Source organism: Notothenia rossii (assembly GCF_949606895.1).
Source record: "Notothenia rossii genome assembly, chromosome: 4".
Classification (NCBI taxonomy): domain Eukaryota; kingdom Metazoa; phylum Chordata; class Actinopteri; order Perciformes; family Nototheniidae; genus Notothenia; species Notothenia rossii.
Genome location: NC_136902.1, coordinates 94,038,080 through 94,060,756, shown reverse-complemented (window position 1 = coordinate 94,060,756; position 22,677 = coordinate 94,038,080). Strand labels below are relative to the sequence as shown.

Here is a 22,677-nt window from a genome sequence, read left to right as displayed (position 1 = left end):
TTATTGAGCTTGAAAACAAATTGATAACGACTCTGTTCTCTGTATAATAATATAAGAACATTTAATAAACGGTGACTGCCTCTCTTTTCCTCCCGCTCTTCTGACAGCCCAGCGGCAGCAGGAGACGTGGGGAGAGGGAGGCGGGCTATTTCATCGTTATCAGAAAATGATCATATAGGGCACACACGGAGCCGTTGGACCCCCAGAGCGTTGCGTATGCCGGTCTACCCACCTTGGGACCCGTTACCGTAGTCGTTTAGTCCCCCCCCCCCCCCCCTACACAGAGCGGAGCAAGGCAACGAAACTTAAAATAATAAGCAGCATTTTACGGCGCGCTATGCATGGAGCCGCCTTGGGGGGTTTCCCGACATGTCGTTTCAGTAAATTAAAGGGTGTTTCATGTTGTCGTTGCTTTGAACCTTCTTAATACCTTGGAAAATGCCGTTTAATACTTTTAAATACTTTTTAATAGCCTTAATTTTCGCTAAATTGATTTATCAACTTTTAATACTTTTTAAGACCCCGCGGACACCCTGATATAGCATACAACTCTTAAATAAGGCCTTTTATGTGTTCATTTATTACTCTCATATTCAGTTATCAAAATTAACTTGTTGACAACCCTTTAATTTATATAAATGTATGAATTAACAATTAATATATATTATGCATCAAATATAATTGAAATAATGGCTTATTATGTTGTATATTTATCAAATTGAACATAATTGAGTGTTCTTTCTTACAGGTTACGTTACCTATATATATTGGACACTGAATGAATGACAGACATCAGGACGTATTAAGGTTTTATTAAGCATCACATTAGAAACAGTCAGGAATTAAACATGAACATTTACTAATAAATAAGATGTGTTATTATGTTCAGGTTATTTAGCAGCAGCTGTGAGATCAGCTCTGGTCCAGAGTCTGTCCTTCCTCTTCAGTCTTTATTACAAATACAGAAATAAGAACATTTTTCAGTCAAAGAAAGTTTTTTTTAAGCCCATTTCCACCAATTTAGAGAGAAAGAGATCCTTATCGTGACAAACCTTCTCCAGATAATGAATTGATATCTGAACATATGGTTTTCATACAAATTCAAGTCAAAATTTGGACGTTTTAGTGATTATTTTGACATCATTTTGAGAAGTCATTGTTTTCATACCAAATCAGTGTTTGGAGAACGGGATCTTCTCGAGGTGGAAATGGCCTCCCGTTATTCTGTTTCTGTAAAACACACTGATAGCGTCTGCAATCCATGAGAAACATGAACACAACTCCACACATTAGATCCCTTTCTGAACACAAGACAAAGAAAACATGAAATAAAACTAAATAAACATCTGGCTGTTATTAAGACAACACAAACAATACACCTGACAGCCTTAAGGTTCCAGTGATCAGCAGTCAGAGCCTCTTTGAGACGAGTTTCTACGTGAAATATATTGAATAAAAGCTAAAAGAGGAATTCAAACCCTCTTTATTGTTATCATGTACTCAGTAGCACTCACACCATGGGACCCTCTGGACTTTAAGGTCCCCTACCATCTTCTTCTTCATCAATATATCAGCTCTCAGATATATCCAGAGCCTGTCTCTGATTGGCTGAAACACCAAACAGATCATTGCAGCATTACCCATAATCCCCTCTGTTTCAGCCCTGTTTCCAAAGTGCTGATTCTCTGTCTGTTACTTTAGATGAAAATAAGGAGCCCCTCCCCACGCCCCTCTGAGAGAGATTTGGTTACAAAGAACTCAATGGTGCTCTAGGAGGAGATTCAGGTGATAAGGGGGGGGTTACCTTGGAAGAGGGGACACGTGTTGATGTAGAAGAGACATGAAGAAGAGGGGACACGTGTTGATGTAGAAGAGACATGAAGAAGTGGATGTTGCATGATAGGAGACCTTTAACTCATCCTAGTACTAGGAGCAGTGGGCAGCCATTGTACAGTGTGTTGCGGTGGGGGGGCGTTCGTGAACCGGCGACCCTCGGGTTCAAGTCCCTACAGACTGAGAGCTGATCTAATCAGACAGAAGTGGTTCTTACTGACCTGAGTTACTCATATTTTAAATAACATTAACAACAAACAGCTGTGAGGGGTTTCAGTAACTGTGTTCAAAAGACAGGATAAAGGAATAGTTTTTAGTTAATATGCTTTTCATGGAGTCAGGACGTGTTAGCCTAGCTTAGCATAAAGACTGGAAGTAAAGGGAAACAGCTAGCATGTCACGTTCATGTCATGTATGGTTACTTAGTACATCAACTGGAATGTAACAAGATGGGCCCAGTCTGCTCTGATTGGTCAGCTGGCCGGCTCTGTTGTGATACACTAAGATATGTCCCGCCCCTTATCACGTACAATGTGTTAAGAGCACCAGCCAATAGGAGCGTGAGTGTTACATAGTGATGTCACTGTGTTCAGGAGGTAAACAAAGGAGTCCAATCAGGCAGGGGGGGGGACTCCCTCTGGAGGAAACACAGGGATTTTAGCCTCTGCAGACCATTGACATGAAACCTACAGAACTACAGGAGAGGGAACGCGCCTTAAAGCAGAACAGGGCCTCGTTAAGATCAGAAGCACTTTATTGATCCCAGTTTGGGGATTTCTTTGCTTTGAAATTTCTGATTCATAAAATATTTAGCGATGAAAATTGTCTTCTTCCATTTTCTTCCACAAGCCTCTTCAGACGCCTCGTAATGCAGACACTTCAAACACCAACTTGACGGTGAATCAGATCAAAAAGTGGTTTCCGATCACACTCAACGAAGAGATGCCTTCACAAGAGGCAAAACAACAAATGAAACATTTATCAAACTGAGATTATCTTTGTGTCTCGTCGACGTCTTCCACACGATATCCGTCGAAGCAGCCGTGGGATGTGTAGACTCTTATCTTCTTTTGACTACATACGTAACAACCAAGTGGCTTTTTATTTATACAGCTAACGAACATCTTATAAGTTAGCTCGGCGCCTGCTAACGGTATCTTAAAGCTCTGACACAGGCTGACCCTCTGTGTTTCCACATCTGGAGAATCACACAAATTGGTCTCGAACAAAGTAACATTTCTCCAAAAGTCGTCCGCTTGTAAAACGCCATTTAAAGTGAGACTGTCTTTTGTCTTCAAATATAAACAGTTGTTTACAGCGAGACCTTCAGACGAGACTCGGCTGTAACCAAGTTCATTAGCTCCATGGAACTTGATGGACGCGCGCTCCGTTAGCCTTTCCTTTTTGCAAAACAATGACTCAAACTGAATGGAAACATGACCTTAGTGATGCTCATCAGAACACAGGAGTAACAGGAAATGCAGATAATGAAATGAATGTCTGAGCTGATGAACCCAGGACCAACCGTACAGAACACGGTGTGAAAGAATATACTACACAGCACTATCTTCAGCATTGCATTTTAGAAACGTGTAGCTGTCAGTCAACTTTTCTAAACGTCAATATGAATATCGTCTTTTAACGAGACGTCTCTTAACGACCCGTCTCTTATCAACTCGTCCGTTAACGACCCGTCTGTTAACGAGCCATCTGTTAACGAGCCATCTGTTATCAACTCGTCTGTTAACGACTCGTCTGTTTTCGGGTCTGCATTCTGTCGGGCTTCAAGTTTCTGTCATTGCGTCGTCTTTTTAACACTGTTCACCGTTTCTCCTCGTCTTCCTCTCTTCTCTTCCTCCTCTTCCTCCTGTCCTTCGCGGCTGAACTTCCGTCTGCTGAGCCTCTCGGGGTCGTGGGACGCCATGTCGCTGAAGTCCCGGAAAATATCCTGAAACGTCTCGTCGTCCCCTGAGAAAACAAACACAGATTTATGGATATAATGTAAGTGAGAGTGAGTAAGGCCCAATTCCAAACCCTACACACTCCCCCTCCGTGACGGAGTGAACTCCGTCTGTAGCCACACTCAGCTCAACGAGGCTCCCTCCTGTCAGATGGAGGGAGTAAATACAGCAGCAAGCTTTGGGACGGCCTCCCCTCTCTCCGGCAGAAACAGGAAATGCCGTAACTGTATGTAACAACGGTTTCAAATCAGCATCTCTTAGACAAAAAGTTTAAATGAATAACTCAAATAAAACTCCAAACATCTTTCATTGTGTTACTTTTTTGTAAAGCTCTTTTAGTTTTAAACCTGATGTTTATAAGCTTCTTAGTTTTTGCAACAGTCTGTAAATATAACCAACTTTATAATAAAATGCACACATTTACCTTTTTCTAGACTAAACACAGGTATGATCCTAAGTTAAAACATATGAGGTTATCATGAGGTTGTTAACATCGCAGTTTATCAGTGGATGTTTGCTGGAACTACTTGTTAACAGCTTGTTTCCTGACGGACACACACAGCGTGACTCCGGTCAGGTAGAGACCGGTCTCAAGTCAGCACTGCTGCAGACTCGCTGTTTGAGGGCTTGATAGCCCACTCCCCCTCCACACCGCTCCACACTCGTTGGTTTGGAACAGCCCTCAATATGGCGGACCCTCCGCGTGAACGCACAAACGGAGGGGGAGTGTGTAGGGGTAGGGTGTAGGGGGTAGTTTGGGAATGGGCCTGAGTGTGTTAGTGTGTGAGCCTGTGTGTGTGTGTGTGTGTGTGTGTGTGTGTGTGTGTGTGTGTGTGTGTGTGTGTGTGTGTGTGTGTGTCAGTGTCAGTGTCAGTGTGTGTGTACTGACCGTGCTAAATCAACTAGAGAGAGTGATAGTGTGTGTGTGTGTGTGTGTGTGTGTGTGTGTGTGTGTGTGTGTACTGACGTATAGCTCCAAACACTCCCTCTGAGTCTCTCATCTCTTCGTTCATCCGGGCCATCCGAAGTCTGAAACATAGGAGTAACGTCTGGAAGTTAACATTTATAAAGAAAGATGGATTTAATGATTTCCTAAAGTCATCAAATATTAATTCATGTCACCAAGTGCTCTAGCCCAGGGGTTCTCAAACCTTTTGTTTATGCAGACCACCTCTTATGCAAACCGTGAAAATAATTACATTTATAAACGTAGTGTTAAAACGCAGATATTGTTTTATAGTTAATTAAAGACAATCAAAAGTAAATTGAAGCCCATCTGATGCTTTTGTGAGCGGTGTCTGTCTGCGTTGTGTATGTTTCTCAAAGAGGACGGCGGACGCTATTTTAATGAGGTCATCCCAAACAATGGCACAAGCGTGCACGTGCAGTGCACGCACAAAACGGGCAGACTACAAACTACCGCTATGCTTAGACCTACTTTAGTTACTGTGCTGCAACTAAGCAGACAGCGCCGCTTCTCTCTCTCTCTCTCTCTATCTCCACTTTCAAAATCTATTTAAATCTCAAAACAAACAAACACAATTCCCAAAGTTGTCCTGAAATTAACTTATTAAATAAACAAAATGAAAAATATAGCCTACTCAGGGGCGGATCTAGAAACATATGCATGGGGTGGCCAGAGGGGGGCAGGAGATGTTGAGGGGTGGCTTCCCCTGGCAGAAGTATATGCTGATTTAATCTCAGTCATATCAATCAATGTTAACTTGGAAAGCCACAATATTCATATTTTAACTGAATAACATTTGGTGACATTATTGTGGAACATCAGTAAAGCCTTAAATATAAATATATAAGGTGGCAGACGTCATTTAAAGGATTTTAACTGAACAATAACTGAATGAGTTTGTTTCACTCTTGGACCAGCAGGGGTACCAAATCTATGCAGACTGCTGCAATAAGTACATTCATTAACTGTCTCATCGATGTTTGTCTGAATTAATATGATAATATTAACAATCATATTATTCCTATCAGCTGTCAATCACTGTTATGATGCAGCGATTACCATCTGTTCAGAGAAACGCCTCACACACTGATCCAGATCCAAAGCTTTAGTGCGTTTTGATTCAATGCTCAGTACAGCCACACTGACAGTCTCTTCTCTGTCATTGTGGACCGCAAATACCTCGTTCCTTCCGTCTCCAGTAAGTCCGGATGCTTCTCGTTTTGCTCCGTCCCGTTCAAATGTCCGATAAGCCCAACGACCACTACCCCAGTGCCTGATATCATTAGAAAGCTAGGAATCTCCTCTCTCCAACAGGGCATACAACTCAAAATGTGTCTTGGGGTCAATGCGACTGATTTCGATAGAGAAAGTCACATATGAGGTGGTCCCCGAAAGTCCTTGATAATAAAAAGTGGATTTTATTTCGCTTTTTTCCACGGACCACCTGCAGTACCCTGCTCTAGCCGTCTCCCCCTGCTCCCAGTGTTCATGCTAAGCTAGGCTAACCACGCTAACTAACTCTTTTTATTGATACTTTCAGGGCGATGACTCACAGCGTGACGATGTCAGCGTTGGCTGTTTCCACGGCGATGGCCAATGGGTCCTGCCCCCTCTCGTCTACCGCGTACTGATTGGCTCCTCTCTTCAGCAGCAGACACACCTGACTGCAGCAGCCAATCAGAACAGAGGAGGTTATCACACTTTATTCAGAGTGTGTGTGTATACAGCATTTAAAGAGTACGGTACATTCAAACACTTTTAAGGCTCAATTTCCTGCCTTTGATGTCACATCTAAATTGTTTCTAGTTTGCTGTTTGGTGTGTGTGTTAGTGCTGCACGATTAATCCAAAAAAGATCGTGATCTCGATTCAGACACCTATGCGATCTCATTTCTAAATTACGGCGATACTATGACGTCATGCTGATTTTTATTTTTTTTATTATTTTGCTTTTGAATAATACCAACTTGCAATGCCAATCATACTTAAACGATGTAAAGCAAATATACTCTATACATTTAACATTAAAGTACCATGATGGCATGCAAATGCATTCTGTCTGTCTCTCCTCCTCTCATGCAGTGTTAACGCTGCAGCCACTAGCGCTGCCAGTTTTTGCGGAAGGAATAAGCAACCAGGTCTATGAAAACAAGCGCAAAAGAACATGAGCACTTTAAACCTATAATGTCGGGTCGGCTATTTGTAAATAAATATCTACAAGCTCACAACCGCAACAACCATTATTACTTACTACCAAGCAACTTCACAGAAGATAAGCCCAATGTGGCTTATAATAAGTATACCTGGCAACACTCACTGACTGCAGCACGTGAGGGAAGGAGCCGGCAGTATGTTTACAGAAGCGTTAGCATTAGCACTGATTAGCAAAGAGTGACGAGAGCGACTAGTAGTACAAGAAAAACAGAGATGAGTGACGAGGAGGTCGAGGACAATGACAACAACACCGATGAAAATCCCGGTGGCGACTCTGGCGAGAGTGAGAGGGAAGTTGTGCTTGTGCAGAACAAAGGACCACATTCATCCAGTGTGTGGAGCTTTTGGGGATTTGATCCTGATGATGACTTACAAAAAGTCGTCCACTGTAAGCATTGTTCTCGCATCGTCGCAACGACGTCAGGTAACACCACAAACCATTAAATCACCTGCAACGTCTCCATAAGATACAGTATGCGTTAGCAAAGAAAAAAGAAAAAAATCAAACCCCCAGACAACGACTTTCAGTCCAGGGGGGAACATCGTAACTTGCCAGCGTTCCTCCCTGAAACCTCAGAATGTCGACATGTGGGTGTTCTTAGCCACGAACCTTTAAGTGCAGTAGATGGACTGTGCTAGTAGCTAGGCAGCTAGGCAGCTAGGCAGCTAGGCAGCTAGGCTTTACTCACATTCATTCAGAAGCTGTAACTTCATGTTCTGTTCCCTTTTTATATTCAGTACTGACTGCAGTATTTAAGTTAATCCTTTTGATTCAGTGACATTACTACTCAGTGGAGTCTAGCACTTTGTTTAAGTTTATGTTTTCTCCAGTACACGAACCTTAAAGTGCAGTAGATGGACTGGGTGCTAGCCGGCTAGGCTTTTTTTAATATTATTATTCTAAAGCTGTGACTGTTTTGTTTTTATATTCAGCACTGTGTGTGGTGAGGTATTTTGAGTAAGTGCCTTCCTCCCTGTAACAAACAGGTTGGTGTTGTTGTACAGTAGTTGGGTGTCCACTGTGGACAGCTGCTCCTGCAAAGTTTACATTTTGTTATTATAAAGCTGCAAACATTATATTTTGTATGTTCAGCACTCAGGCAGCAACAATATCTTTATTTGAGTTACTGTATGTTTTGAGAGACTTGAGTTTAAGTCAAGCACTTTGTTTAGAGCCACAGTAGTTGGCTGTCAAATTCATTTGAGTTACTCTATGTTTTTGCTCCAAGAAACTGAGACTTGGATTTAAGTCAAGCACTTTGATCTTGATGGTCTCGGTTTAAAGTAGGGATGCACCGAATATTCGGCCGCCGAAAATTATCGGCCGAAAATGGTTAAAAAGGCCCTTTCGGCTGAAAGGGTTTTGGCACCGAAGAAATATCACAGAATGTCAGGGAACAGGGTTACGTTGGTAAGCTAACGTGTTGTTGTGATGACGTAATCAAAACGCGGCGACAAGCACGGCGCGCGACCATGCTCGCGGCTGGCTCACAGCCAACATGTCTGCCGCTTGGAGATATTTAAAAATATCAGAGAAAGAGGCGCGGATTGCGATTTGTAAAACGTGTTCAGCTGACATTTCTCGAGGGGGTGTAACTGCAAAGACTTTCACCACTTCGGGATTACTCCACCACTTGAAATCAAAACACCCGGACAAATATGCGGAGTAAGATCAAATCACAAGCACTGACAGCGAGAGACTGTTCAGCGCTGCCTCTCATGTGCTTGATGAGAAGAGGAACAGACTTATGGCTGATAAAGCAGAGAAGCTACTGTTCATTAAAAAGAACCTCCCACTTTTCCTTAATAAGTAGACAAGGCTGGCTTATCATAAGCTTATCTAGTTCTACATGTCTACTCTATACCCACTTTCCTGAACAATTTCATTGTGAGTTATAATTCACCATCTCAGGTTATCATTAGGGGGAAATGACAGCAGCACACTGTTCAATATATTGTACTTTCGGTATCTAAATGATACAATGTTGTTTACATTGCTCATGAGGACAGACCACCTTATTTGCAGATTCTTGAAATTGTAATTTAATTTGTAATTGATTGTGGATTTTGTATCCAGTTTTCACTTTATGTATCTTTATACAATGTTTACTACTTTGCTTATGAGGACAGACAGCCTTATTTACAGATTCTTGAAATTCAATTGTAATTTCATTTGTAAATAGTGTGGATTTATCCAGTTTGCACATTTGTATGCATGCACTTATAGGTGCATTTGTTGTTGTTGAAGGCCTGGCTGTTACAGTCTTTATTTACACTATTTTGTTGTAGGCCTCCTGGCCTAGATGTTTATTTTAAAGCACCTTGGCTTTGTTCTGAATGCACTTTGTTCTAGTTATCCTACAGAGAAAAGAAAATTCACTTGACTTGGAATGAATGTACTGTATGCATTCAAAAGTGCTGAATAAATGTTTTATGGACCCATACTAGTGATTATTATTTAAGTTAAGTTTTGCCATAATCATGTCTTTTTCCATAATCAGGCAGCTGAACAACATTGGTAAAAAAATGTATACATTATATATATATATATATATTTCTATTAATCATTTTCGGCCTTTCGGCATTCGGTTTTCGGCCAACTGTTTCCTATTTTCGGTATCGGTTTCGGCCAAGACTTTCCCATTCGGTGCACCCCTAGTTTAAAGACACAGTAGTTGGCTCCAGGTGCCACATTTTGAGAGTAGTAATGTTTGTTCAGTATTCAGCAACTACAGACTAAAGACAAAGTTATGTTTTTGTTACAAGAGAGACAAATGTTGTCTGTTTCAATTCATTGTACTCACGTGACGTCTAAGAGTAAGAGTGCAATAAATATTTTCATTGAAACGATGAGAATCGTGATCTCAATTCTTATGGAGGAAAATCGGGATTCACATTTGAGCAAGAATCGTGCAGCACTAGTGTGTGTGTGAGTGAGTGTGTACCCGGTGTGTCCCGCGGTGGCAGCAGCATGCAGCGCTCCTTGTCCTCGGAGGTCTCGATGGTTGACCTTGGCTCCGTTCAGCAGCAGGAACTCACAGGCCAGCAGAGAGCCCTACACACACACACACACACACACACACACACACACACACACACACACACACACACACACACACACACACACACACACACACACACACACACACACACACACACACACACACACACACACACACACACACACACACACACACACACACACACACACACACACACACACACACACACACACACACACACACACACACACACAATAACACTTCTGAATATCATTCTTAAAAACATGTAAAATAACATCTGAAAAACATGTTTGAAACATACTCGATATTTATTTAGAACATAAATAAACAAATAAGTCAAACATACATTTGAAGATATCTAAGACACTAAACATTGAATACTGCTTTCTATTCCTCCATCTAGTGACTGTGTATCTCCCTCTCTTGGATATCAGCATGTGAAGGACACTGTTCAGGAACTAGTTGATGCTCTGTATGTGATGACTCCTTCCATTCTGGAGAGGATCACAGATACATGGATCCTGAGATTCAAGCTCAAGCCGGGGACCAGGGATTATTAACAATCAGATGTTTGAGATTTTGAGAAAGTCAGGATTTTGAGAAAAAGTCAGGATTTTGAGATTTTGAAGAAAAGTCAGAATGTGGAGATTTTGGATGAATGCTTCGATTCTTGAGAGGCTAATGGATCGTGAGATTGAAGCTCAAGCCAGTGACCAGTGAGATTTTCCTCACAGTAAGATATCAACACTTCATACACATTTTAATGATCATATATTTTACATTAGTTGGGTATTGGATCCAGGACTTGTATATTCATATATATTTCCTGCTCACCCCGATAGCGGCTCCTATCAGCGGGGTACGCCCCCCCCCCCTCCTCGCCGATGCTCCCGTTGACCTCCGACCCCTCGGCCAACGCCGCTGCCATGGCAACCAGATCCCCCGCCATGGCCGCCCGGTACAGACGCCGCCCGGCCTCCGCCTTCCCTGCAGCGTGACGAGAGATTATGACTGGATTTAATGTGACTGGAGGATTGTTGAGCCTTTAAAGATCATCGCTATCACTGACGCCCATCCAGAGTAAACTATAAATGCACTTAGAAATCATACAGAGCACAGAGAGTGTTTTAAATACTAAGCCTTTATTTTCTTTCTAACACTTTTTTCCACTTAATATATTTTAACTTAAAAATTGAGAATAGTTTTGCCTCAAAATATTCAATTTTTTCCTGAGAAAACTTGTATTTGTTATCAGTCCAAAACCTTTTTGGTCAAAATATAAAAAAAATACATTTATCTTTTTCCTCCTCAAAATATTCAAATGTTTTATTTTTGTATTTCTTTGTTTAGCAAAAATATTTCGCCATTTTCTCTCAAAAAAGTACTTTTTTTCCTTAAAGTATTAATAATAATAACTTTAATTTATATCGCGCATTTCATTAACCCAAGGTCGCTTGACAAAGAAACATATAAGGACAAGACGTGAAACAGGGGGCAGGAATGGAAGTGTTGCATTGCGGGGGGGGGGGGGGGGGGGAGTGAGTTAATGTTGAGCAGATGAGTTTTCAGGGTTGATCTGAAGATGTTCAGAGAAGGGGCGTTACGGAGGGTGAGCTCCAGAGGGGAGGGGCAGCGACACTGAGGGCAGACTTAAGAATATTTCTGTCTCAAAAGTTTATTTCTTTCATTAAAATATAGTTTTTTTTCCTGAGAAAACCTTCTTTTGTTATCAGTTCAAAAATATTTGTCAAAATATTAAGCTTTTTGGAATTTTTTGACTCAAAGATTAATTTAACAAATATATATTTAGATTATTTTACTCAAGAAAAATATCAAAACAATTAATGAGATTTTTTTCTTTCTTAAAGTATTCAAACATATTTTTATTCAAAAAGTATTGAGAATATTTTCGCTCTTTTTTCGTTAAAATATGTCTTTTTTTTGTACCTGAGAAATTTGTTTTTGTTATTAGTCCAAAGTTTTTTTCAGTGAATTTTTTGTCTCAAAATATTTGAGATTTTTTCAAATGAAATGTTCAGTCCAAATATTCAGCTTTTTTCTTTTTCTGAATATTTTTTGTCCCAAAGATTTATTTAAAAAAATATATATTTAGATTATTAATCTCATTATTTTCACTCAAGAAAAATATCCCCAAAATATTGATTTTTTCCCCTACTCAAAATATTCAAGTTCTTTTTTCTGAGTTTAACAAAATATTTCGCAACTTTTCTCCCAAAAAAATATTATTTTCTTAAAGTATTCAAAATGTTATCCAAAAAATATTCAGATTATTTTTCTCATAAAATACTTTTTTTCCGAATATTAAGTTATTTTAAAAAAAAAAAGCATTTGTGAAGAATGTCCGTCTCTTCTCCTCTGCTGGATTAAACGGTGTTGATTGTTGAACACTAAATAAAACGAATGACCCTTTAATGAGTTTCCTTCCTGCTGCACTCACCGGCTCCCTCTGAGCTGCTCTGCACAAATCTCTTCTCCACATATTTCTCTTTGATCCACGCCTCTTTCTCTGATCTGGAACCAAGAAAACATTCATCTTATTCATTTAGTTTGAAAACTCATCGTCTCACGAACCCGCCCTGAAGGGTTGAATGCATAGCGACAGACGAGCCTCTGGAGCGGAGACTCAAACACACGGGATGTCACGGTGAGACGTTTGTTTCACCTCGAGCTGTCGGATCGGGGCTTGACTCGTCCTTCATCCATACATCGAGCCTCGTAGATCCTGTTCACCACGTTATTACCCAGAATGCACAGCAGCTGAGGAGGAAGAGGAGGAGGAGGAAGAGGAATGGGAAGATTCAAATTAAATTATACATTAAGTGTGTTGTTTTCATATTGTGTGTGTGTGTGTGTGTGTGTGTGTGTGTGTGTGTGTGTGTGTGTGTGTGTGTGTGTGTGTGTGTGTGTGTGTGTGTGTGTGTGTGTGTGTGTGTGTGTGTGTGTGTGTGTGTGTGTGTGTGTGTGTGTGTTACCTTCAGCTGCTCTGCCTCCCAGGAGTCCAGAGTGAGAGACCTCACCTTGGACAGGTGAACTCCCAGACTCCTGGAAACACGACATATTTTGTTTGATTACTTTTGAAATTCACACATTTAACATGATCTGCATATTTATAGACATGTTCTTGAGATGTATTGAAATGTTTACCCGAATATCAAAGTTTTTTAACCAAATATTCATTTTTTACCAACTTTTTCACCCAAAGTAGTCCCATGTTTCTTTTACTGTGTGTATCAAACATGATAATATAATAATAGTATATGTTTTTTTATGTATATAATATAATATCGTACTGACCGGTGAATATCGTGAATATTAAACTCTATATAATATAAAGTATACAGACCGGTGAATATCGTGAATATTAAACTCTATATAATATAAAGTATACAGACCAGTGTATATAGTGAATATTAAACTCTATATAATATAAAGTATACAGACTGGTGTATATAGTGTATATTAAACTCTATATAATATAAAGTATACAGACTGGTGTATATAGTGTATATTAAACTCTATATAATATAAAGTATACAGACCGGTGTATATAGTGAATATTAAACTCTATATAATATAAAGTATACAGACTGGTGTATATAGTGAATATTAAACTCTATATAATATAAAGTATACAGACCGGTGTATATAGTGTATATTAAACTCTATATAATATAAAGTATACTGACCGGTGTATATAGTGTATATTAAACTCTATATAATATAAAGTATACAGACTGGTGTATATAGTGAATATTAAACTCTATATAATATAAAGTATACAGACCGGTGTATATAGTGAATATTAAACTCTATATAATATAAAGTATACAGACCGGTGTATATAGTGTATATTAAACTCTATATAATATAAAGTATACAGACCGGTGTATATAGTAAATATTAAACTCTATATAATATAAAGTATACTGACCGGTGTATATAGTGAATATTAAACTCTATATAATATAAAGTATACAGACTGGTGACTATAGTGTATATTAAACTCTATATAATATAAAGTATACTGACCGGTGAATATAGTGAATATTAAACTCTATATAATATAAAGTATACTGACCGGTGAATATAGTGAATATTAAACTCTATATAATATAAAGTATACAGACCGGTGTATATAGTGAATATTAAACTCTATATAATATAAAGTATACAGACCGGTGAATGCCGGAGCACTGGATGCAGACGGTGACCCCCAGGTTGATGGAGGCCCAGCGAGGCTCCTCCTCTCCACAGTCGCAGCACAGCATGTTCCCGGGGGCCCTGAACGCCTCGCCCAGCACAGACTGCCTCTGAGGGGGGGGGCCGGGGGAGGAGTCGCCCCCACCCTGAGGGGGAGGAGCCTCTTTAGGCTGGAGAGGAACACGTGGGAGGGACGTTTCATTACTTTAGGAACTTTTTAAAGAGGCCATCATCTTGTTCTCATTTGGTTTCCCCTCTCCTGTAGTGAGTTATAGGTTCAGTGCATGTTAATGGTCTGCAGAGGATACAATACCTGTCTGTACCTGTCTGTACCTGTCTGTACCTGAGTGTCTGTACCTGTCTGTACCTGAGTGTCTGTACCTGTCTGTTCTCTGTCTGTACCTGAGTGTCTGTTCTCTGTCTGTCTGTAGCTGTCTGTCTGTCTGTACCTGTCTGTACCTGAGTGTCTGTACCTGTCTGTACCTGAGTGTCTGTTCTCTGTCTGTCTGTAGCTGTCTGTCTGTCTGTACCTGTCTGTACCTGAGTGTCTGTACCTGTCTGTACCTGAGTGTCTGTTCTCTGTCTGTACCTGAGTGTCTGTTCTCTGTATGTACCCGAGTGTCTGTACCTGTCTGTTCTCTGTCTGTACCTGAGTGTCTGTACCTGAGTGTCTGTACCTGTCTGTTCTCTGTCTGTACCTGAGTGTCTGTTCTCTGTCTGTCTGTAGCTGTCTGTCTGTCTGTACCTGTCTGTACCTGAGTGTCTGTACCTGTCTGTACCTGAGTGTCTGTTCTCTGTCTGTACCTGAGTGTCTGTTCTCTGTATGTACCCGAGTGTCTGTACCTGTCTGTTCTCTGTCTGTACCTGAGTGTCTGTACCTGAGTGTCTGTTCTCTGTCTGTACCCGAGTGTATGTACCTGAGTGTCTGTTCTCTGTCTGTACCCGAGTGTCTGTACCTGTCTGTTCTCTGTCTGTACCTGAGTGTCTGTTCTCTGTCTCTACCTGAGTGTCTGTACCTGTCTGTTCTCTGTCTGTACCTGAGTGTCTGTTCTCTGTCTCTACCTGAGTGTATGTACCTGAGTGTCTGTACCTGAGTGTCTGTTCTCTGTCTGTACCCGAGTGTCTGTACCTGTCTGTTCTCTGTCTCTACCTGAGTGTCTGTTCTCTGTCTCTACCTGAGTGTATGTACCTGAGTGTCTGTTCTCTGTCTGTACCCGAGTGTCTGTACCTGTCTGTTCTCTGTCTCTACCTGAGTGTATGTACCTGAGTGTCTGTACCTGAGTGTCTGTTCTCTGTCTGTACCCGAATGTATGTACCTGAGTGTCTGTTCTCTGTCTGTACTTGAGTGTCTGTTCTCTGTCTGTAGCTGTCTGTCTGTACCTGTCTGTAGCTGTCTGTACCTGTCTGTCTGTCTGTCTGTAGCTGTCTGTAGCTGTCTGTAGCTGTCTGTACCTGTCTGTCTGTACCTGAGTGTCTGTACCTGAGTGTCTGTACCTGAGTGTCTGTACCTGAGTGACTGTACCTGAGTGTCTGTTCTCTGTCTGTACCTGTCTGTAGCTGTCTGTCTGTACCTGTCTGTAGCTGTCTGTACCTGTCTGTCTGTAGCTGTCTGTACCTGTCTGTCTGTCTGTCTGTCTGTCTGTCTGTCTGTCTGTCTGTCTGTCTGTCTGTCTGTCTGTCTGTCTGTACCTGTCTGTAGGCGAGGTCGATGCTCCCCTGCAGAGCCTCGAGCCACGACTGCTTCACCTCCTCAGAGTCCGCCTGCAGAGCACAGCTCCTGAGAAAACACAATATAACAGCATCATAGCTATACATTACAAATACAAGAGATGCACAATCAAACAACAACAACAACAACAACAACAACAACAATAGAAATGATGTTGAATCAAAATAAATAAATGTGTATATTATGCATTATGTCTAACATGAAAATAAAAGAGTGTACAATAAATAAAAACCATTACAATTAAAAATAAATAATAATAAATATCTTCCTAAATTTAATGAAAGCAATAATAACAGCTGTGATAATAATAATGATAAATTAAATGAAACTCTCTGATTAGCATTAATTATTATTTAATTTGTAATTTATTGATTTTTTTTATTTGTGTTTCTAGATTTTTCTTTGCAATACTTGCTTTTATTTTGCATTTTCTGTGACGTTGCCGTGCACCAGAGCAGATTCCTTGCATGTAAAACGTTACGTACCACTTTACAATAAGACTACCCTTATAAGGGATTCATAAAGTCAAATCAAGTTTTATTTATAAAGCACATTTAAAAGCGATTTTTGGTGGAGCCAAAGTGCTTTACATGTAATAAAAACACATTACTACAATCACAATAAAAGACAATACATTACAACAGATATATAAAAAACACAGGGAGGAGTCAGGAGTCGTGCTCCGCTCTGACTAGAAGGCCAGGGAGAAGAAGTGTGTATAAAGGGTTCATCATGAGGTTATGAATTAGGCTGTAAAGACTTTATTAATCATTAGGAACCATTTATAAACCAGTTCTAACAGTCTTCATACATCAACACAGGCTCACTATTTGGCAAGATGACTAACCCTTCTATTGGCTACCTAGCTTACTTCGTCTTCTTCATCAACACAGGCTCACTATTTGGCAAGATGACTAAGCCTTCTATTGGCTACCTAGCTTACTTCGTCTTCTTCATCAACACAGGCTCACTATTTGGCAAGATGACTAAGCCTTCTATTGGCTACCTAGCTTACTTCGTCTTCTTCATCAACACAGGCTCACTATTTGGCAAGATGACTAAGCCTTCTATTGGCTACCTAGCTTACTTTGTCTTCTTCATCAACACAGGCTCACTCTTTGGCAAGATGACTAAGCCTTCTATTGGCTACCTAGCTTACTTCGTCTTCTTCATCAACACAGGCTCACTATTTGGCAAGATGACTAAGCCTTCTATTGGCTACCTAGCTTACTTCGTCTTCTTCATCAACACAGGCTCACTATTTGGCAAGATGACTAAGCCTTCTATTGGCTACCTAGCTTACTTTGTCTTCTTCATCAACACAGGCTCACTATTTGGCAAGATGATTAAGCCTTCTATTGGCTACCTAGCTTACTTCGTCTTCTTCATCAACACAGGCTCACTATTTGGCAAGAGGACTAAGCCTTCTATTGGCTACCTAGCGAGAATCAACTCGGTGAACAACAGATACCAAGGATGCTAGCTGGTGAAGGAGACGAAGTAAGCTAGGTAGCCAATATAAGGCTGAGCAGTACAGATAGATGTGTGCTCACTATTTGGCAAGCGACCAGTCACAGTTGCCCTGTTTATCTCACGTCTTATAAAAGCTTATTCATGATTTATAAAGTGTTCACAACCTAATTAATAAATGAATTACAAACTATTCGTAAGCCCTTTATACGGGTAGTCTGATTGTAAAGTGGTACCGACTTTTCTAATAATAATAACATGTTATTTTTAAAGCTGGTTGATCATCAGGACTCACTTCTGCACAGAGAGCAGATCCAAGCAGAAGCGCCGGTCGATGTTCTCCAGAGATTTGACGGCACACAGTCGCAGATCCTCGAACAAAACCACCGACGCCTCCTGCAGAACAGACCACAGGAGCTAAAGACTCAAGACTCAAAGGTGTGATCATCATGTGCTCAGCAGCTTCAGGGTAGAAATGGAAATGAAACTCTTCTGACCTGAGCTCCTCCAACAATGCAACATATATGATAAAACACAAAAGAGTGAATACAAAACAGTGCAAGAAGTCTATACACATGTGAATAGAATATGAAATTAAATAATGTACATTAAGACAGAATGAAATGATTGCGGTGAGAACTATTTATACAAATACGTACAGAGACGATCCACAGCACGGATAGATGAGGATATCACACAGTAGTGACCGAGTTCTCTCTTATTGATGTGAAACAATCAAAGCAAGAGACAGAAAATAAACTGGTCTTCTTACCTTGTGTGACTTTCTGTAAATCAGTTGGTTGTCTCTGATGGAAAACCAGCATCTGAAAGTTCAAACGGTACATTAAAGCAGGGGTGTCAAACTCAATTTCATCGCGGGCCACATTCACATAAAGGTTGCACTCAGAGGGCCGGTTGTAACTATATAAATATACATATATAAATATATAATATATATATAAAATAATTACAATAAATTACATTATTGCCTCTGAATTGGTTTATTATTGGATAGGATAATAACTTAGTAATTAACTACGTCTGAAAGCAGAAGTCCAGGGCAAATAATTGCAAGTCTCTTCAGGGTGCATGTCACAAAACGAGATGTATTGTGGGACATGTAGTTTATGGGCAACCTGCTTCTGTAAAGTGGCATGCAACCGTGTAATATACGTGTTATATTCTTTGCAAGCTCTTGCGGTTCCACATAAAATGAAGTCGCGGGACGGATTTGGCCCCCGGGCCTTGAGTTTGACACCCCTGCATTAAAGGGTTAAATACTGCAATATACTAATATTATACATGTTACAGAGGGGTTATGCACGGCATCGAAAGGCCCCGAACACACACTCACTTGTAAAAAATAAAGTAGGTACAATTTAGAAAAAACTGCAGAAATGTTTATAAATAGTTGATTTGTTCCAAGAAGGAGTCGTTATATTAAAAAGAAAGCATTTGTAATATCTCATAGAAAATAATTAGAAAAAAGTGGGGAAATCTCCAGATAAAAGATATTTTAGAGCAAAAATGTTAAGAAATAAAATCTCCTTGTGATCACACACACACACACACACACACAACGAGTAGTTGCAGATTTGAATATATATCTAGGTGTGTGCGAACCTCTTCCAGGTCTTGGTTTTCCTGCGGGAGCGTTTGAAGAGGTAACCCTGGATCAGATCCTCGCTGCCGGAACACGGGACGACCAGCGGCTCCCCTGAAGCGTCCTGAACACACACACACACACACACACACACACACACACACACACACACACACACACACACACACACACACACACACACACACACACACACACACACACACACACACACACACACACACACACACACACACACACACACACACACACACACACACACACACACACACACACACACACACACACACACACACACAGAGAGACAGAGAGAGAGAGAGAGAGAGAGAGAGAGAGAGACAGAGACAGAGACACGCACGTTTACAGCTCGTCTAAAGGCCACAGTACGGTGGTTTAGCCATAGACTAGATCCTCAGTGCCCATGCAGGGGTAGACATTAAGGGTACGGGCCGGTGAAATGTCACTGGCCCCACCATGTAACCTCTGGCCCCACCATGTAACCACTGGCCCCACCATGTAACCTCTGGCCCCACCATGTAACCTCTGGCCCCACCATGTAACCACTGGCCCCACCATGTAACCACTGGCCCCACCATGTAACCACTGGCCCCACCATGTAACCACTGGCCCCACCATGTAACCTCTGGCCCCACCATGTAACCTCTGGCCCCACCATGTAACCACTGGCCCCACCATGTAACCACTGGCCCCACCATGTAACCACTGGCCCCACCATGTAACCACTGGCCCCACCATGTAACCACTGGCCCCACCATGTAACCTCTGGCCCCACCATGTAACCTCTGGCCCCACCATGTAACCACTGGCCCCACCATGTAACCTCTGGCCCCACCATGTAACCACTGGCCCCACCATGTAACCTCTGGCCCCACCATGTAACCTCTGGCCCCACCATGTAACCTCTGGCCCCACCATGTAACCACTGGCCCCACCATGTAACCTCTGGCCCCACCATGTAACCTCTGGCCCCACCATGTAACCTCTGGCCCCACCATGTAACCACTGGCCCTCTGGCCCCACCATGTAACCTCTGGCCCCACCATGTAACCACTGACCCCACCATGTAACCACTGACCCTCTGGCCCCACCATGTAACCTCTGGCCCCACCATGTAACCTCTGGCCCCACCATGTAACCTCTGGCCCCACCATGTAACCACTGGCCCCACCATGTAACCACTGGCCCTCTGGCCCCACCATGTAACCTCTGGCCCCACCATGTAACCACTGACCCCACCATGTAACCACTGACCCTCTGGCCCCACCATGTAACCTCTGGCCCCACCATGTAACCTCTGGCCCCACCATGTAACCTCTGGCCCCACCATGTAACCACTGGCCCCACCATGTAACCTCTGGCCCCACCATGTAACCACTGGCCCCACCATGTAACCACTGGCCCCACCATGTAACCACTGGCCCCACCATGTAACCTCTGGCCCCACCATGTAACCTCTGGCCCCACCATGTAACCACTGGCCCCACCATGTAACCACTGACCCTCTGGCCCCACCATGTAACCTCTGGCCCCACCATGTAACCTCTGGCCCCACCATGTAACCACTGGCCCCACCATGTAACCACTGACCCCACCATGTAACCACTGACCCTCTGGCCCCACCATGTAACCTCTGGCCCCACCATGTAACCTCTGGCCCCACCATGTAACCTCTGGCCCCACCATGTAACCTCTGGCCCCACCATGTAACCACTGACCCTCTGGCCCCACCATGTAACCTCTGGCCCCACCATGTAACCTCTGGCCCCACCATGTAACCACTGGCCCCACCATGTAACCTCTGGCCCCACCATGTAACCTCTGGCCCCACCATGTAACCACTGGCCCCACCATGTAACCACTGACCTTCTGGCCCCACCATGTAACCACTGACCCTCTGGCCCCACCATGTAACCTCTGGCCCCACCATGTAACCTCTGGCCCCACCATGTAACCACTGGCCCCACCATGTAACCACTGGCCCCACCATGTAACCACTGACCCTCTGGCCCCACCATGTAACCTCTGGCCCCACCATGTAACCTCTGGCCCCACCATGTAACCACTGGCCCCACCATGTAACCTCTGGCCCCACCATGTAACCACTGGCCCCACCATGTAACCTCTGGCCCCACCATGTAACCTCTGGCCCCACCATGTAACCTCTGGCCCCACCATGTAACCTCTGGCCCCACCATGTAACCTCTGGCCCCACCATGTAACCTCTGGCCCCACCATGTAACCTCTGGCCCCACCATGTAACCTCTGGCCCCACCATGTAACCTCTGGCCCCACCATGTAACCTCTGGCCCCACCATGTAACCACTGGCCCCACCATGTAACCACTGGCCCCACCATGTAACCTCTGGCCCCACCATGTAACCACTGGCCCCACCATGTAACCTCTGGCCCCACCATGTAACCTCTGGCCCCACCATGTAACCACTGGCCCCACCATGTAACCTCTGGCCCCACCATGTAACCACTGGCCCCACCATGTAACCTCTGGCCCCACCATGTAACCTCTGGCCCCACCATGTAACCTCTGGCCCCACCATGTAACCTCTGGCCCCACCATGTAACCACTGACCCCACCATGTAACCACTGACCCTCTGGCCCCACCATGTAACCTCTGGCCCCACCATGTAACCTCTGGCCCCACCATGTAACCACTGGCCCTCTGGCCCCACCATGTAACCACTGGCCCCACCATGTAACCTCTGGCCCCACCATGTAACCTCTGGCCCCACCATGTAACCTCTGGCCCTCTGGCCCCACCATGTAACCTCTGGCCCCACCATGTAACCTCTGGCCCCACCATGTAACCACTGACCCTCTGGCCCCACCATGTAACCTCTGGCCCCACCATGTAACCTCTGGCCCCACCATGTAACCACTGGCCCTCTGGCCCCACCATGTAACCACTGGCCCCACCATGTAACCTCTGGCCCCACCATGTAACCTCTGGCCCCACCATGTAACCACTGGCCCTCTGGCCCCACCATGTAACCACTGGCCCCACCATGTAACCTCTGGCCCCACCATGTAACCTCTGGCCCCACCATGTAACCACTGGCCCCACCATGTAACCTCTGGCCCCACCATGTAACCTCTGGCCCCACCATGTAACCACTGACCCCACCATGTAACCACTGACCCCACCATGTAACCTCTGGCCCCACCATGTAACCTCTGGCCCCACCATGTAACCACTGGCCCCACCATGTAACCTCTGGCCCCACCATGTAACCACTGGCCCCACCATGTAACCACTGGCCCCACCATGTAACCTCTGGCCCCACCATGTAACCTCTGGCCCCACCATGTAACCTCTGGCCCCACCATGTAACCTCTGGCCCCACCATGTAACCACTGGCCCCACCATGTAACCTCTGGCCCCACCATGTAACCACTGTTCCCACCATGTAACCTCTGGCCCCACCATGTAACCTCTGGCCCCACCATGTAACCTCTGGCCCCACCATGTAACCTCTGGCCCCACCATGTAACCACTGGCCCCACCATGTAACCTCTGGCCCCACCATGTAACCTCTGGCCCCACCATGTAACCACTGGCCCCACCATGTAACCTCTGGCCCCACCATGTAACCACGGCCCGG

General features: G+C 43.4%; 1 protein-coding gene across 1 annotated transcript in view; it reads right to left on the bottom strand.

Annotated features, from left to right (window-relative positions):
- Window positions 1-797: 797 nt before the first annotated feature.
- The window catches only part of LOC307037553 (arf-GAP with coiled-coil, ANK repeat and PH domain-containing protein 2), a 25,776-nt gene continuing 3,896 nt past the window's right edge, over window positions 798-22,677 (bottom strand). The window contains 14 exon segments of the mRNA XM_079678553.1: window positions 798-3,801; window positions 4,762-4,823; window positions 6,315-6,425; window positions 9,920-10,029; window positions 10,832-10,871; window positions 10,873-10,984; window positions 12,456-12,529; window positions 12,681-12,775; window positions 12,991-13,060; window positions 14,195-14,388; window positions 15,908-15,995; window positions 17,713-17,813; window positions 18,190-18,241; window positions 19,041-19,144. Of these exon segments, the coding sequence (XP_079534679.1) occupies window positions 3,629-3,801; window positions 4,762-4,823; window positions 6,315-6,425; window positions 9,920-10,029; window positions 10,832-10,871; window positions 10,873-10,984; window positions 12,456-12,529; window positions 12,681-12,775; window positions 12,991-13,060; window positions 14,195-14,388; window positions 15,908-15,995; window positions 17,713-17,813; window positions 18,190-18,241; window positions 19,041-19,144 (1,386 nt within the window). The 3' untranslated portion in view covers window positions 798-3,628.